This window comes from Pelophylax lessonae (assembly GCF_965119305.1).
Source record: "Pelophylax lessonae genome assembly, chromosome: 5".
Taxonomy (NCBI): Eukaryota; Metazoa; Chordata; class Amphibia; order Anura; family Ranidae; genus Pelophylax; species Pelophylax lessonae.
The window spans coordinates 41,402,700-41,421,509 of record NC_138772.1 but is presented as its reverse complement, the minus strand read 5'-3'; the positions used below and the strand labels follow the sequence as shown (position 1 = coordinate 41,421,509).

The 18,810-nt window shown below is 43.9% G+C and overlaps 1 protein-coding gene across 1 annotated transcript in view; it reads right to left on the bottom strand.

Moving 5' to 3' along the window:
- Positions 1-18,810, bottom strand: part of THSD7A (thrombospondin type 1 domain containing 7A) — a 518,460-nt gene that overhangs the window by 95,939 nt on the left and 403,711 nt on the right. The window contains exons 14-16 of the mRNA XM_082258557.1: positions 11,034-11,228; positions 9,379-9,642; positions 1,368-1,546 (exon numbers count right to left, since the gene is read on the bottom strand). Coding sequence (XP_082114683.1) covers positions 1,368-1,546; positions 9,379-9,642; positions 11,034-11,228 — 638 coding nt within the window. The remainder of the gene's footprint in view (positions 1-1,367; positions 1,547-9,378; positions 9,643-11,033; positions 11,229-18,810) is intronic.

Genomic DNA, 18,810 nt, shown 5'->3' with positions numbered 1-18,810 from the left:
GGGGACACCAGGGTGCCTATGGCGGGGAAATGGAGACAGGGGAATCAAAATGTGGTCAAAGACACCACAAGCTTCCAGCATGAAGCAGATATCCTACAGAATGACCTGGACAAAATAATGGAGTGGGCAACGACATGGCAAATGAGGTTTAATGTGGAGAAGTGTAAGGTTCTGCACTTGGGGACCAAAAACATAAAAACACAATACACATTAGGAGGGGAACCCTTGGGGGAATCAAAAATTTAGAAGGATCTGGGAGTCTTCGTTGATGATAGATTAGGCAACAGCATGCAATGTCAAGCGGCAGCTGCCAAAGCCAGCAGAATATTAGCATGCATAAAGAAAGGGATGTATTCCAGAGATAAGTCTATAATCCTTCCACTTTATAAAACTCTGGATCCGACCACATCTGGAGTATTCTGTCCAGTTCTGGTCGCCAGTCCTCAGGAGGGATGTGTTGGAGCTGGAGAGAGTCCAGAGAAGGGCAACTAAACTGATTAGGGGATTGGAGGACCTTAATTATGAAGAGCGTCTGCAATCGCTCGATTTATTCTCCCTGGAGAAGAGACGCCTGAGGGGGGACATGATAGCAATTTATAAAATATCTCAATGGTGATCTCAGCTTAGAAAAAAAGCTGTTCATTCGAAGGGATTGCATGAGGACTCGAGGGCATACAATGCGATTAGAGGAGAAGCGTTTTAACCTCAGGCAACGTGGGGGGTTCTTTACTGTTAGGGCTACAAGATTGTGGAATTCTCTACCACAAGAGGTGGTTTCTGCGGGTAGTATGGTGGCTTTCAAAAGACTCTTAGACGTACATCTCAAGGATCAGGACATTCAGGGGTATGAGAGATGATTACAGCCACACACACCTACACAGGTTGAACTGGATGGACTATTGTCTTTATTCAACCTCACCTACTATGTAACTATGTAAATGATGGGGACACCATGTTGCTATGGCATGGAAATGTAAACAGGAGTACCAAAATTGGACAGGGACAACACAAGCTCTCAAGTGATGGGTAAACCAAGGTTCTATGGCAGGAAAATGTAGACAGGAGCACAACAAGCTTCAGTAGGATGGGGACAGCAGGGTGCTATGACAGGGAGATGTAGACAGGAGTACCAAAAAGTGGGCAGGGACACCACAAGTTCCCATATAGTGGAGTCACCAGAGTGCTCTGGCAGGGAGATCTCACTTCTGAAGTTCCTGAGAGACAAGCAAAGTCAAAAGGTGACTCAACCTAGCAATCGCCAACCATAGCAGATCAACACCGTTGGGTGGACTGACCCCTTATTCCTTGGCATACAGACCTGAATATGTAAAGAACACGAAGCCATGATTTTGTAAACTTTACTGTACCTGATTGGTATGGTCCAGCTTTGGACACGGTCTTCCCCCATTGTAGGGCTTCTCCCGTAGCCACTTGGACCGGACTTTGACTCCGCTGCCACAGGACTTGCTGCATCGGGACCAGTTGGACCACTCGCTGAGTTTACAGTCAGAGGGACATGGAATAATGCAGGCTTCTTCTATGTAACCTAATGGGGTGGAAAAACAATAAGCATTTATGTAATTTATTTCCCTGCCTTGCCGCTCCTCTGTGCCGCTAAGCTCGAGGCATACTTTATTACTTCTCTTACAAACCGTGTTTATATAATACTACAATGCAGTGAGAGGGTTTTTTTATATTATTGAGACTCTTAACCAGCCTACCTGTACACCGCCAGTGTCTAATTTACTAAAGCAAATAAAACAAGAGCAGTGACATATCTTTATGAAATCACAGGCCTGCACACGCATGAAGATGTCCCCATATATTGCATCTGAGATCCCTGCATACAGTGCTGTCTTAGGCCAGGATCACACTTTACAGGTGTAGCTCACACGTGTTTTATTCAGTAAAATAACTGATAATAATATAAATGCCTAAAGACACGTTGGCGTGCCACGCACATAATGATAAATTATTCCCCCTCCCCTTGTTTAGACTTAATTTACATATATAAAAACTCATATACATGCGTTTATACTCATAAGCGTGTTTTTAGATGCAGATTTTTGGATTTTGTGTTACAGATCCGAATGGAATCCATGTTTCCGCACCCGTGTGAATGGCTCAGTTGAAAACAATGCAGCTGCTTTCAGATCCGTGTAATTTAAAAACACTGGTATTTGCGTTTTTTTTTTCTTTGCAGCCTTGTGAATGAAGTGTGCCATGTACAGTAACTCACAAAAGTGAGTACACCCCTCACATTTTTGTAAAATATTTTATTATATCTTTTCATGTGACAACACTGAAGAAATGACACTTTGCTACAATGTAAAGTAGTGAGTGTACAGCTTGTGTAACTGCCGGTTCACACTACCGCGACTTGTCAGGCGACTTGGTGGCCTGACAAGTCGTGCTCCATTCTGTGCTATGGGAACCGTTCTAATAGGAGCGACTCAAGTCACTCCGACTTAGAAAAAGGTTCCTGCACTACTTTTGACCGACGTCGGAGCGACTTGCATTGACTTCCATTATGTGAAGTCCGTGCAAGTCGCGCCGAAGTCGCGGAGCACGGCGACTTCACTATTCGCCACCGAATGCCATAGTGTGAACCGACTCTAACAGTGTAAATTTGCTGTCCCCTCAAAATAACTCAACACACAGCCATTAATGTCTAAACCACTGGCAACAAAAGTGAGTACACCCCTAAGTGGAAATGTCCAAATTGGGCCCAAAAAAATTCCGTATGGGTACATCATTGCATGACCATCCAATTGTCATTCAAAGTGCGATGGCTCTGAAAGCTGAAAATTGGCTTGGGCAGGAAAGGGGTGAAAGTGCTCGGTTTTGAAGTGGTTAAACCCACTGTATTACTTTTTGTATTGATTTACCCTTTAACCACTTGCCGACCGCCGCACGACTATTTACAGCGGCGGTCAGCCCCTCCTGGGCAAAGTGACGTAGGAGTACGTCACTCGCCCGCAAGCCAATAGGGGGCGAGCCGGCCACCCGCGCTCGTCCGCTGCAGAGGGAGAAAGGCAGGCGGCTGATGTAAACAAAGCCGCCTGTCATTCTCCCTTGTGTAACTGCAGAGATCATACGATCCTGCTATGTAGGATCATATGTCTCTGTGGTTACATGAAAAGCCACGCCCCTTTACAGTTAGAAGCACGCCCCTAGGAACACATTTAACCCCTGCATCTCTAATAAAGTTAACCCCTTCCCTGCCAGTGTCATTTTTACAGTAACAGTGCATATGTATAGCACTGATTACTGTAGTAATGTCACTGGTACCCCCAAAAGTGTCAAAAATGTCAGTCAGGGGTCCGATCTGTCCGCCGCAATTTCGCAGTCCCGCAAAAAAAAAAAAATCGCAGATCGCTGCCATTACTCGTAAAAAAAAACAAAACAATAAAAATTACAAAAATCTTTCTTTTGCGCAAACCAATCAAAATACGCTTTTTGCGATTTTTTTTTTTACCAAACATATGTAGCATAAAACAAATTGGCCGAAAATGTTAAAAAATTTTGATTTTTACATTTTTTTTTTTTGGGAATTTCATATTAAAAAAATGTGAAAAATATTGTTATTTTTGCAAAATTGACACTCTTTTTTTGTTTATAGCACATGATCAAAAAATCACAGAGGTGATCAAATAACACCAAAAGAAAGCTCTGTTTATGGGAAAAAAAAGGATGTCAAATTCGTTTAGGTACAGCGTTGCACGACCACGCAATTGTCCGTTAAAGTCACGCACTAAAAAATCGCAAAAAAACCCCTGGTCAGGAAGTGGGTAAAATCTTCCGGGGCTTAAGTGGTTAAAAGAAAGCTCTATCTTTCTCAAAAAAATGATTCAAATTCCGTATGGGTACATCATTGCATGACCATCCAATTGTCATTTTGAAATGCAATGGCTCTAAAGCTCAAAACTGGCCTGGGCAGGAAGGGGGTGAACGTGCCCGGTATTGAAGTGGTTAAACCCACTGTATTACTTTTTGTATTGATTTACCCTTTAAGAAGGAAGACAATAAAAAAATAGTGATACATTTCATTAAAGTTGCAGCGGCTCTTCCTCTTTCCCTTCTATAAGGTCAGGACAGTATATACAGGATTGTATTTTAGGCCTTTCATCAGCGGCATTTGAATAAACAAAAAACTAATAATGGATTTTATTCTATGAAAATGTTAATATTTTGTTATCTTCCCCAAATAGGCGACATTACTCAGACAATCTGCCTCCTTTATCCATCTTCCCCATTTCATCTAGATACAAATGGCTCCATTTTTTTTTTTTTTCCAGCAGAAAACTGTATCATCTTTTGCGGCAGAAAAGTAATATATCAAAACGGAAATCAGAGAGCGCTATCTCCCCATGTAATCCAATAAAACATTTTATTACTTGTTTGAAACATTAAATTATACGGGGAGCATGCATAATTAATTGGAAGCGCATCTTGCCTTATCTCCTTATGTAGGGCAGCGCCGCTCGGCTTACTTGAAGTTAATCAGCGGTATAAATCATTACAGAAAATTAATTTCTGGATTTGCGGGTTCAACTCAGGCTGAGCTGCTGCAGCTCTTTACACAATAATTTATAGAGTTTTAAAATATTATTAGCCAGGAATGGGGGGAAGATTAAATGCCCGGTTGTGGCGTTTTTTTTTTTTTTCTGCGATTGCTTTTAGCGTTTGCACATCCATATTCCCTGGGTAAATAATTCTCTAGATAATACGGGAAGTGTAGATTTTAGGGAGCGCGGGGCTTCAGTTAGTGGAAAACAAAAATCCAAAAATATACTTAAAGTGTCACTTAACCCAGGAGCCTGCAGTCACTATATCTGGTCTCCCCAGGAGCCTGCAGTCACTATATCTGGTCTCCCCAGGAGCCTGCAGTCACTATATCTGGTCTCCCCAGGAGCCTGCAGTCACTATATCTGGTCTCCCCAGGATTATGCAGTCACTATATCTGGTCTCCCCGGGAGCCTGCAGTCACTATATCTGGTCTCCCCAGGAGCCTGCAGTCACTATATCTGGTCTCCCACAGCACACAGAACATGGAAATGCAATTATTTTAGTAAATACAAACTGCTAAATACCTTTTCTCATCAGCAGTATATAGCACCTTGTGACTTCTATCAGTGTCTGGTTAAAGCTTGTAGGAGGAGTCTTCATTCTCCTCTGACTGTCCTGTGAGGCTGCATGACCACTGTCTGGACAATGCTGATTGGCCCTATGCTGATCACATGCACCCTCCCCCCCAAAAAAGATTAAAAAAAAAAAATCTCTAGCAAAACACATCAAACTGAGCATGTGCAGAGTGACTCCAAGGCTATGTACTATCAGGAGATGGATTGGGGACAGTGGAAGTAGGGGAGGATCAGAGAAGACAGGATCAAACAGCCATTTTACACAATGCGGAGGATTAACCCCTTAGCAGTGGCATCAGGAGGGTAGGGGGGCTGACCAGGGCAATAGCCCAGAGTGTTCCCCCAAAAAGCCCTGGGTCTTATATTGCTTATTTAAAATTATTAGCCCTGACTCCCAAGGCCTGGAGTTGGCCGGGAACTCGGGGCTACCTACCTCAGCAGTGTACATCTATCCAGCGCATCCAGTGATTGGTGGGCAAGCGGGGGGCGGCCACAATGAGAGTGATTGGATTGGTCAAAATGAAGCACTGATGTCGGGGTGAGCGGGGCTCCACCCCTTTTTCCCGTGCATAGACAAAAAGTCGTTGGATGGAGAGGAAGGTGGAAGGGGACGGGACCAATTGTAACTACTGTTTGTGCACCCACAGTGGTGTATAATAAACCTGAATTATACACCATTGTGGGTACACATACAGTAGCTACAATTTGTCCCACTCCCTGCCACCTTCCTCCCCGGCCAGCGGCTGTTTGTCTATGCACTGAGAAAAGGAGCGGAGTCCCACATATCAGCCCTGCCCACCCCCGACATCAGTGCTTCAATTTGACAGCTCCAATCACTCTCATTGTGGCTGCCCCCAGCTTGCCCACCAATCACTGGCTGTGCTGGATAGATGTTACACTGCTGCATGTCCTGCTATAGGCTGCACTCATTTATGTTCCATCTGATGCCGCCCTTGTTCCCTCGGCTCGTGTATGCTGCTAATCAAGGTTTTAAGATAAGTGTGCTATATTTAACTGAACCTTGCACTCTGTACAACGCATTCCTGAATCTTGCACTCTGTACGAAACATACTCCTGAACCTTGCACTCTGTACAATGCACTCCTGAACCTTGCACTCTGTACATAACACATTCCTAAACCTTGCACTCTGTACGTAACGCATTCCTGAACCTTACTCACTGCAATGCACTCCTGAATCTTGCACTCTGTACAACGCACTCCTGAACTAGTTACCTACTCCCCCCAAGAAAAAAAAAAAAATGACATGCCAAACGTGGCAGGTGGAGGAGTACTTAAAGTGGACCTTCCACTTTTGGGTGGAGCTCCAGTTTAAGAATGGCTGGATTATAACCTCCTGAAATAAGCAAAACGTCTTTTTTTTTATGCCCTACAGTATAAATCAGCCATTCTTAACCAGGGTTCCATGGAACCCTACAGAGGTTGCTAGGGGGTAACCTGAGCTGTGGCTCATTGACCGCTCATCTGATGGCGCCTGCATGGTTCAAGGACCTGCACCACTTGGCAAAGCCAGCAGCATGACAACTGTAAGGGTTGCATTGTTTCAACTGGCCACCAATACAAAGGGCATTTTTGCTATTAACCATTGATAGTTGGTTTAAGTAAGGGTTACCCAAGACCTGGAAATTATTTTAGGGGTTCCTGTGAGCTTAAAAGGTTGTGAAACAGTGGTTTAAAGCCCCAAAGGGCTAATTCCACTGACTAATGGGTTCTAGCTGGATGCAAGAGCTTGTCTTTGCTCTCTAAGTACAACCTAGAGAAGAAGATTCAGCCACATTCTATGTGTATTTAGAATTCTCTTGAAGCTTTGATCTAGGTGATTTGAACTCTTCTGGGAGCCTACTGTTCTTTCTGGTGTGTTTCACCCAACAAATGGGCTTCTTTATGAAAGTGTAGACCAGTGATGATCCATTTACTAGATATACAGTAGGAGGCTTCAGCTGCAGTTACTGACATACCCAAGGGGCTGTAGATAACATTTAGCATATGTAGTGTTACAGAGGACTGTCGGAGACATACTACAGGTATGATTGGAGATACTGTGTGTGCAGGAGACTGCTTGAGATCTACAGCAACTTTACAAATCAGTGCTACTTCTAATGCAACCGACCACTCGGACCTGTGGGCCAAACAATAAGTACCTGTGGGGCCTGTAGGCTTCTTTTGAAGCCTTGTGGATCCATTAAACAACCACGTTGAACAGCCTTTGCAACTCTTTAGACTCATTTTAAAGTGAAACCAAACTTAAAAGCCTACTAGTTTTATAGACCAGTATAAGTAAAACAGGATCACATTATTTTTTTTTGGGTAAAATTTTGTAAAGTTTCCCCTTCATTTGGTTATGTTTTATCTCCCTGCCCATTCTTTAGACCATGGGTCTCCAAACTTTTTTAAATAAAGGGCCAGTTTACTGTCCTTCAGAAATTAGGGGAGCTTGGACTATGGTCAGTGGGAGTAAAAAAATTACATAGCGCCTGTGACTAGTAGGAGGAGAAATTGTACCCCATAATGGGTATTTGTGATAGGAATAATGCCTTATTGTCAGTATCAGTGGAAGACATAGTGGAAAGTATAGTGCCCCATCACTGGTGTCTGGGAGGAATAGCGCTTGCAAAGACATGCAAAGGGCCGCATCCGACCCACGGGCCACAGTTTGGAGGCCACTGCTTTAGACTATTTGTTGGAACTTCTTGTAGACCTTTTTGTACTCTAGCTGTGGTTAACGTCAAAGATTTACTGTGGTTACTATGGCAGAACATGTGTTAGCATGGTTTCTTGTAGCCCAATTGGGAGTGCAAAGGAAATGGTGACAAAAGCGTGGCTGAACCAAGTAAGCGTTATCACCCTGGGAAACTTACTGCCTTTGGATATTCCTTGCTAGTATTGCGAGTTCAATGAAAACCACACAAATAAGAAAAAGATTACGTGACCATATGCAAATACATATTCAACTGAATGCAAAAGGAGATGTATTTGTACATCCCTGACCACTGTGACACCCTGTTACCTTCTTGGATGTCTGCCTGTCTGGCTGGCCCCCTCCCCTCCACAGCCCCAAGGGAGAACTACATGGACCGCTTGGGGATCTCTTTCTGTTTTCCTACATCTTCATCTCCAATGAGGAGTCCTATGGGAACCACGAATCTACTTGACTGTTTACCCTGGTTTGGAAGTTCGTAAGGACTATTATATACATTGCATTTATATATGTACTCCTGAGGAAGCAAGCATGGTCTCGAGAAACGCGTAGAGACTTTTTACCATATATACATTTACACCTTGGATTGTCAGTCATATTTTGATTTATGTAACTATGGTAACCCATGCATATATCTATGTACCTATGTCTACTAGAATTATTTTATGTATGTACCAAAGTGTTTGCAATTTAGAAAAAATGTGTACATTTTATACCTTGTGGTTTGTGTCTTACAAACTCCCTTGGGAATTTTTCTTTTTTGTATTCATACATATCGAGACTAAAGCCTCGTACACACGCGTCGAAAATTGGCAGCGAATTTTCATCCGACGACCGATCTGCCGATTTTCGGCTTGTTAGTATGATGCTTCTGACAACCGACTCCGAATTTTCGGCCGAAAAAAATCTGGTGTGCAGGCTATAAAATTTTTGTCCGCCGTCAAAACACGGCCGATTTTCGTGCAGTCAGTACAGATTTCGACAGGGAAAAATCTAATGAGCAAGTCTGGGCATGCTCAGAGAAGAAAGAACGCAAAGAAAGCAAACCAACACATGACATCACTTCTGAAGTAGAATTCTGTCGGGCGAGAAAATTTGTGTGCAGTCTAGGCACATTCCAACCAACAAAACACAACTCTGGACAAAAGACGGACGATCGGTCAGCCGATAATCGTTGCGTGTGTACTAGGCTTTAGACACTTTCATGTCCCTCATATGCCAGCTCTCCTCTGCGCATATTTAACTGATTATTTTGGGGTTTAGGTACACATTAAAGCCAAACTGAACTTACAGAGGGTGTGCTGGACCTCTACAGAGAGACCACTGCTTACACGTAGAGAGCAAACGTCCTTCTCTGCAGCATGGTGGACAGGGTATTCTAAAGGAAATGAACTGTGCATGACTTTTGTTTGCTGCACCTGGAATTAATTTAGCTAACTTAAACTGAAAGTTCAGTTGGGCTTTAGAGAAAGATCATTCTAATGCAATGCAAACTCAATACATACAAGTGCACCCACCATGACTGTTACAACGGGAGGTCTCCACCAGTCTGTTGTTCTGATCATAGCAGGCCATGGCCTGGTAGCGGTACCCTTGTCCACACTCCTTGATGTCTCCTTGTACTTTCATTCCCAGAAGAACCTCCACTTTTCCTTCCGGTAGAATACAGTCTGACCAATTCCCCACTGGTTGAGCATTGTACTTGTCACAGGGGCAGAACTGGGTCTCCATCAGTGGATACAGCTGGGGGTTCTTACACTTGTCCTTTTTCTTACTTTTTCCTGCATAGGAAAATAACAAAAATAAAAGCTCCATTCACTTAAATCTCAAACCTTTTCCTACTTTTGGATAGATTTTTTTTTTTTTTTTTGGGGACAAAATAAATTGACTTTTCCTTCAACCCAACACACTTTTCCCGACTCCAGACTTTGGGTTATAGACCCCTTCCACACCCCAAAAGGACAGTGCTTGGCTAGTAATGAAGAACCAGTGCTGTCATAAGTTCATCCATAGCCCACCAAGCAGTAATGAAGAAAGGTGGGTACATACTGCTGGGGGTTGGTGGCAGAGATGTATAGTAACTAAGTAGAACAACTTCACTACTGTACTTAAGTACCGAAAGGCGGTATCTGTACTTTCCTGGAGTAGAATTTTTTTCTCCTACTTCTACTTTTACTTCACTACATTTTTTCAATGATTTCAATACTTCTACTCCGATATTTTTTTTTTTGTGCTGCATAGTTACTCGTTACTATTATAAAAATGACCACTGCCAGAACAGTAGATGGCAGGTTTCATGAAGCTCAAAACATGTGTATTATCAGCGCATACGAAAATAAATGCTACTGTATGTATAAATAAAAGCCTCATTTGAAATAATAAAAGACAATATGATGTTCAAACTTTTGACTTCTTTCTTTAATAACTACATAACACAGTACTTGTACTTTTACTTTCAGTACTTGAGTAGCATTTTTTTTTTCAAAACTACTGGTACTTTTACTTTCAGTACTTGAGTAGCAAAAGTTTTACAAAAACTACTTGCAATACTTAAGTACAAAAAATGTTGAATACTTTAGTACTTCTACTCAAGTCACTTTTTGATCGAGCACTTGTACTTTTACTCAAGTATGGGTTTCGAGTACTTTATACAACTCTGGTTGGTGGATAACTAACCCTTTTTCCTTCTCTGCATCAGCGATGGAAGTTAGTCACTTTAATTTAATCTGTCATCACATTTAAAAGTGAGGAAACATATTGCCGGGGGTGGTTTTAGGGTCACAATGGCACTTTGGACACCGGGTATCTCACAAGTGTTTTAAGAGGCGAAACGTACGACATCCTTTTCCAATAATCCCAAGAAGTCGGGGCAGCATATCAAGTAATTTCTTGGGTTTTTCAAATCCTCAAAGACACAGCAAGTGTTTCTTATCTCACTTCCATCACAGATCCAAAAAATGTAAGGGGTTTCTTCCTCATTTTGGGACAGTAGGCAGAACCATGAAAGTCATTTCTTGTTGCCCCTGTGGCCAAACCTACACGAAGGACCCAGACAATAATAATAAACTAAAAAAAGGGTCTAACAATTGGTTGCCTTGAGTTCTGCTTTAGGGAAAGCATCACTCCTTGCAAAATTTGTCAATAAAACACATTTTCATGATTATCAGCATACCGAGAAGAGCACGTTTCCTAGTCCTAACTGCTCCACAATCTCCATTACACGCTGAGAACTTGGACCAGCTGGTAAATTGGCAGTCATCCTGGCACGGTATCTGGCAAGGCTGAGTTAGGGGTGGAAGAGGACCAGCATGCTTGAGGCACTCCGTGATTTCTGTCTGTACACCGTCTTGTCGGCGGCAGGTTATAGCTGCAAGCAAGAAAAATCCCAAAGAAATGAACCGACTGAATTTGTATTGGAGATGCAATAACAAGCTGTCAGTTATAATAAACATCAACCAGGTAAATCAAGCATTGCTTCAGGCACTAAGAGAAGAGATAAGAGTGGCCTTTTCTAATTTTAGCCAACTCTGATCACTCTACGGCAGCGTTTCTCAACCTTTTTTCAGTCAAGGCACCCTTTAAAAATGATGCACAGTCTCGAGGCACCCCCTTCTAAAATGTAAAAACTATTCTAATAGTTTTGCATAATGCAGAAACATTTACACAAGGAGGACTTCCACGTTATAGGTGATTGATTCTTCCAAGGCAAATACGCTTTTGCAAACTGGTACTGACTAGTGTGCCAATGTTTCTCTTCTCCTCCAGTTTTTATCCATCACTCAGCTAAGGTGCTCTCAATGCTGATGGGGAGGGGCAGGGGAGGGTCAAACAAGGATGCTGTGCAGGTGACTGATATCATCCTTATCAACTGGTGATGCCATTGGTCTTTAAAAATCATTTAAATTTTACACATTTGTGGAAGTGTGTTTGCCGGTAAAGTCCCACACCCTAGGGGGACCCCCCATTCTGTTTGCCATTGGTCATTAGGACGCTAGCAGCTAGAAGGTTGTAATGGTGCACAATGAAAACCTGTGCCTTTTGTGGAAGTTAAAGGCAGGTCCATTCAACGTTTATTGACGTTAGAGTGGTTTTTAGAGCTGAAAAGCGCCACTAAAAACCCACTAGTTTTTGGGGTTTTTTTTCCAGCCAGAAATTGCCCCTGCCAAAAACTGCTGATAACAGCCTGTGTGTGCATGGAGAAATAGGATAACATACTGGGGAGTCTCTAATAGGCTAAAAAAAAGGGTGGGCTCGGGGCGCAGAGCACTGCTCCTCCTCCTGGCCAATCAGGAAGCGGATCTGAGACCCATTTCCCGATTAGCCAAAAGGGGAAGCCATGCCATTGGCCATGGAGGGAGGAGACGCAGAAGACAGGGGGAAGAAGCCGAAGCTGAAGCCACCGTCGCCGTGTGCTGCTGCCTGCCCTCCCTCCACATAACCAGGCAAGGTGAGTGAGCCGGCGGGGTGGGGAGGAGGTATGGTGTGCGCCCTGGTGTGGTCCGGGGGGGGGGGTAGTATGGTGCGGTCCATCTGCCGCCCCCCCCCCCCCCGGCCCATGGAGCACCGGCCGCCACTGCGTCTGATGCCAAAAACAGCCGCTGTAAAAACGTCCCGTGTGCATGAGTAGGAGCCTTGAGTAGGAATGATCTGGGCAGAGAGCCTTGAAAGTGGGTGGGGCCTTGTAGAAGTGTGGGCGGGGACTGGGGCAAACATATTATCAAATATGCTATTTCTGTCCTTGTACGATTCTGAAGTTCTGCTTTCTTTGTAGAACACCCAAATCTATCAGAGTGGTCTCAGGATGCCTCTTGACCAATTAGAAAACATTAAAAAGCGTCCAACCAGATTTCACCCTTAAATTTTGGAACAATTCAATAGGAATTCTGTTTGGCTGCTAAAACTCCACTTTTGCAATCTGAGAATATAGTTTTTGGAATCATTTGAAAAATATGAAAAGGCACTTGGAGTAGCTACAGTGGAAATGAGAAAGAACGATTCCGCGTTCCATTTCCTGGTTCCTGGCGCTAAATAGAAGACATAGACACTTGGCAGCCATCAACGCTCGCCAATTAATCCTGTAATGGATATTCACACTGCCAAATAAAAAAACACAAACACGCTTCACGACCACGTTCTTAACACATAACCAGTTCCGTCAAAACAGATTACTTTGAATTGGCAGATGGTACAATTTCTAATTAATATCATCACGTTTGTCGACATTTTAATAAACATTTACAAGCGGTATGCCTTTTTGTTTTTCAAACGTAATCACATCCTGGAAGTAGATATAAAATAAATGTGCTGTAATATAAAGTGTTATGTGGCCCTGCGGAGCTGGTGGACAAACTGCCACCATCCCCAATCACCATCTCCACATCTTGTTACTAAGAGCAGTAAAGATCTGCGCCCCCTAGTGCTAGGGGAGGGACCACCGTCCTGTTTACTTGGGCTGCACATGCGCAATGTGTACTTTCTCCTGTTGTCTATGATGGGCTCGGCAACTGTAAGAGTATACACTGCACATGTGTGTCCTAAAAGAAAAAGGGTGACATTCTTTCCTGGGTCACTAGGGGGCGCTGGTCCCAACTACTAATTAGTTCTTACAATAACTTAGGACCTAGCCCTCACAGGCTGTGGAAGAAGGCTTCTTTATCATGCAGTTTTGGAATGAAAGGGAGCCCTGGCTGGTAGGTAGGTTCAGCATACTATGCTGCTATACCCATAGGCCTAGGGGACAGCATAGTGATCTTTTCGGGAAAGGGGAACTTACCCTTTAACGACATGACCTCTGCAAGATTTACCCCCCTTCATGACCAGGCCATTTTTTGCGATACGGCACTGCGTTATTTTAAATGACAATTGTCCGGTCATGCAATGCTGCACCCAAATACATTTTCTGTCATTTTTTCCCCTTAATAGCAATTTCTTTTGGTAGTATTTGATCATCTCTGCGTTTTTTTATTTTTTGCGCTATAAAAAATAAAATCCAACAATTTTGAAAAAAAAAAACAAAACAAAAAAAAAAAACAACAATATTTTTTACTTTCTGATATAAAACATATCCAATAAAAAAATTGAAAAAAAAAAAAAAAACAAATTAGGACAATATGTATTCTGCTACCATAGGTGTGCACACAGGGTGTGCCAGGTGTGCCTTGGCACACCCTAATCACCCTGTTAAAAAAATGTAAAAAAAATAATCAAAACAAAAACTATTGACACCGTCCACTGCCCTACTGACACCATCCACTGCCCTACTGACACCAATCTCTGCCCTACTGACACCATCCACTGCCCTACTGACACCAATCTCTGCCCTACTGACACCATCCACTGCCCTACTGACACCATCCACTGCCCTACTGACACCAATCTCTGCCCTACTGACACCATCCACTGCCCTACTGACACCGTCCTCTGCACTACTGACACCAATCTCTGCCCTACTGACGCCATCCACTGCCCTACTGACACTGTACACTGCTCTACTGACACCAATCTCTGCCCTACTGACACCAATCTCTGCCCTACTGACACTGTACACTGCTCTACTGACACCGTCCACTGCTCTACTGACACCAATCTCTGCCCTACTGACACCAATCTCTGCCCTACTGACACCATTCACTGCCCTGCTGACACCAATCTCTGCCCTACTGACACCATCCACTGCTTTACTGACCCCAATCTCTGCCCTACTGACACCAATCTCTGCCCTACTGACACCATCCACTGCTCTACTGACACCGTCCACTGCTCTACTGACACCAATCTCTGCCCTACTGACACCAATCTCTGCCCTACTGACACTGTACACTGCTCTACTGACACCAATCTCTGCCCTACTGACACCAATCTCTGCCCTACTGACACCATTCACTGCCCTGCTGACACCAATCTCTGCCCTACTGACACCATCCACTGCTTTACTGACCCCAATCTCTGCCCTACTGACACCAATCTCTGCCCTACTGACACCATCCACTGCTCTACTGACACCGTCCACTGCTCTACTGACACCAATCTCTGCCCTACTGACACCATCCATTGGTTTGCTGACACCTTCAGTATACTGTATATACACATGCACACACAAATATGTTTGAGCTTTGGGGTGCACACCCTAATGCAATAGGGTGTGCACACCTATGTTGCTACAAAGTCCCAATAATTTTATATTGATTGGTTTGCACAAAAGTTATAGGGTCTACAAACTAGGGAATAGATTTATGGAATTTATATTCTATTTTATTTATTTTTAGTAGTAATTGCAGCGATCAGCGGCTTATAGCGAGACTGCGATATTGCGGCGGACAAATCAGACACTGACAGACACTTTTGAGACTTTTTTTGGAAACCAGTGACACTAATACAGCGATCAGTGCTAAAAATATGCACTGTCTCTGTACTAATGACACTGGCTGGGAAGGGGTTAAACATCTAGGGCAGCCTTTCTCAACCTTTTCAACACAGAGGAACCCTTGAAATAAATTTCTGGTCTCCGGGAACCCCTGCTAAAAATGAAAAATCTACAACTCATGACACATTAGTGTGACAGTCAGTGGGAAGAATTCTCCTTACTCTTGTCATCATCGGGAAGAATTACCCCCCTTACAGATAGCTAAAAGGAACAATGGTGTCATTGGAAACTTATTTGAGAGGTAGAAATTGCCCATTGCTCAAGGAACCCCTAGCAACCTCAGGAGGAACCCTGGTCTAGGTAGATCAAAGGGATAACTGTGTGCCTAGCCAGTGTTTTTGTACATTGTGGGAGGTGCTTTTGACTAGGGGAAAACATAGATCCTTGTCTCTGCTTTGCAGGAACACAGGATCCATGCCTTCCCTACTGACAGAACGACAATCTGCCCTGTTGACAAAGGCAGACTGCCGTTCTGCCTCTGTACCGAATGATCAGCGGGTGTCGGCGGACCTCGAGTCTGCGGTACCCGCAGATCAGCCCCCGCTGTGTATAATAACAGGGGGAGTGGGCTGTGCGCTTTAATGGGATAACATTGAACTAAGTAATGTGCATGTCTGCTGCTAGATGGAGATGATCATCACTATTGTACATTACATGGAGGTAGGATGCACCACATTTTTTTTTACAAACTGACAGCTGAAAGAAGATGTGTTTTTAAGAGATAAACTGTAATGTGATCCCGATGTCTCTGGTTTATGGACGTTAACTGCTTGCCGACCGCCTGCCGCAGATATACTGCGGCAAGGTGGCTCGGCTGTACGAATCGCCGTACCCATATGTCGCTCCTCGTTGTTTCCCGCCTCTGATTCGCAACATGGACAGCTGATCTGCGGGGCTGGCGGGCAACGATTGCAGCTGCGATCACTTCCTGGGAAGACAGAACGGCAGTCTACCCTTGTAAACCCGGCAGACCGCTGTTCTGTCAGCAATCAGCACAGGGATCCTGTGATCCTCCTATTTAGGAACACAGGTCCCTGTGTTGATCCATTAAGCCCATCCACCTTACATTTAGAAAACACCCCCTAGGCTCACATTTAACCCTTTGATCACCACTCTGTTAACCCCTTCCCTGTCAGTGTCATTATTACAGTAACAGTGCATATTTTTACCACTGATTACTGTAGTAATGTCACTGGTCCCCCCAAAAGTGTCAAAAATGTCAATCAAGGGTCCGATCTGTCCACCACAATGTCGCAGTCCCACTAAAAATCCCTGATTGCCGCCATTACTAGTAAAAAAATTAAAATTACATAAATCTTTCCCCTAGTTTGTTAGACGCAATAACGTTTGCGCAAACCAATCAAAATACGCTTATTGCAATTTTTTTTTTTTTTTTAACCAAATATATGTAGCAGAATACAAATTGGACAAAAAGGATAAATATTTTAGATTTTTAAATTTTTTTGGGAATGTTATATAGCAGAATGTGAAAAATATATTTTTGCTTTTTCAGAAATGTCGCTGTTTTTTGTTTTAAAACACACAGAGGTGATCAAATACCACCAAAAGAAAGCTCTATTTGTAGGAAAAAAAAAGGACGTCAATTTTATTTGGGTACAGCGTCGTACAACCACGCAATTGTCAGTTAACCACTTGCCGACCGCCGCACGCCGATCTACGTCGGCGGTCAGCCCCTCACAGGCAAAGTGACGTAGGGCTACGTCACTAGCTTGTGAGGGTCTAGGGGGCGAGCGCGCGCCGCCGGAGGCGCGCTCCCGCTCCCGCGTGGTCACGGACCCCCCCGCGCGTGTGACCGGCGGACCCGATGTCCGCCGGCCACTCTGCGATCGGCGGGGGAGAGGGAGAAAGTCAGGCAGCTTGTGTAAACAAGCTGCCTGTCATTCTCCCCTCTGTATGAGAGCTGATCATATGGATCTACTATGTAGATCCGTTGATCACTCTGCATACAGCTGAAGCCACAGCCAATCAGTTAGAATCACGCCCCTAGGGACACACACAGCCCCCCCTCTCAAATAAAGTTAACCCCTTCACTACCAGTGTATTTTTACAGTAACTGTTCTGTCTCAGCATCGATTGTACCTGTGACCTTCTTGTAGATACCCAGTCTCTAAGTGTGTGCAGCAGGTTGAATGATGGCTTTAACAGATAGTTTACTCAATGAATAAAGACTCCAGAGGTGTTCTCCAATGCTTCTTTATGCTTCAAGTTAGCAAAGACATAAACATAGAGGCTTTTCCATAGTTAAATTTACAATGAAGTTACACAGCTTCCACACTCTGCAGTCTCCTCATAACAACTAAACAAAATGGCAGATACAGCAGGAAAATGGAGATGGGAGAAACCATCTAGCCAGAAACAGCAGGGGTGCTAGGAAGATACCAATATCATAGCATAACATAACATGTAATAACAACTGCTAGACAGTTAAAGCTGCGTGGCAGCACACTCCCCGCCTGGTATCGTGAGATACCACTACACAATTATTTTCCATAAACATACAATTAACATTGCATACAGTAGAATGCTATGTAGCCCTCTTCTCTAAGCTAACTATGCTAGAGATCTAAGTGACTCCTTCACATAACACTGAATCAGAATTTTTGGAAGCAGGCATAATTAGGACTGTCTCAGTGACTGGTCTCAGGAAGGTTTTTGGGCTCCTGTCCTTTACAATCCTGACTTCCACACTTTGGACCTTTCCATCATCACTAGCAATGGCCTTTGAAATAACTCCAACTGGCCACTGGATCCGATTGGTTTGCTTTTCTTTTAGAAGAACCAGGTCCCCTTCCTTTAAGTTAGGCTTCTGGGTTTGCCACTTTTTACGTCCTTGAAGAAGTGTGAGGTATTCCCTCCTCCATCTGTCCCAGAAACAGTCTGCAAAGTATTGAGCATATCTCCATTGACGTTTATATATGTCCTTTTCATCAAAGATGCTCTTTGGTGCTGGGATCTGTCCAATTTTCCGGCTCAATAATGCAGCTGGAGTTAAAACAGTTGGACATTCTGGGTCTGTGGATACAGCTGTCAGCGGTCTTGAGTTGATTATTGCTGCGACCTCAGCAAGGAATGTAGTAAGTACTTCATGGGTAAGACGTGAATAACTCACATCAAGCAACATAGAATCCAGTATGCACCTTGCCATCCCAATCATACGTTCCCATGCTCCGCCCATGTGTGAAGCGTGTGGTGGGTTGAATTTCCACTGGTTTGCAGTGGCGGAGAAGGTGGCCCTTGGAGGTGGCTCTGTCTGAGAAGCTCGCTCCCGCAGGGGTTTGTTAATGCTCTGGGACGCTCTCTCGCTATAATTGAACTGGTTGGTCAGTTTTCTCTCCTTCTTGTTCCTGGATGGTTTTTCCTCACCTTCTGTCCATTCTTCACTAGCCTGAGCGTCAGACTTCCCATCTGTATCTTTGTCTCCCGGCTCTGTGGAGTCGTTGGTCTGAGTTTCTTCAATGACTCCCAACTTCGCCATCTGTCGCCGCGCTTCACCAGAGTCTTCGTT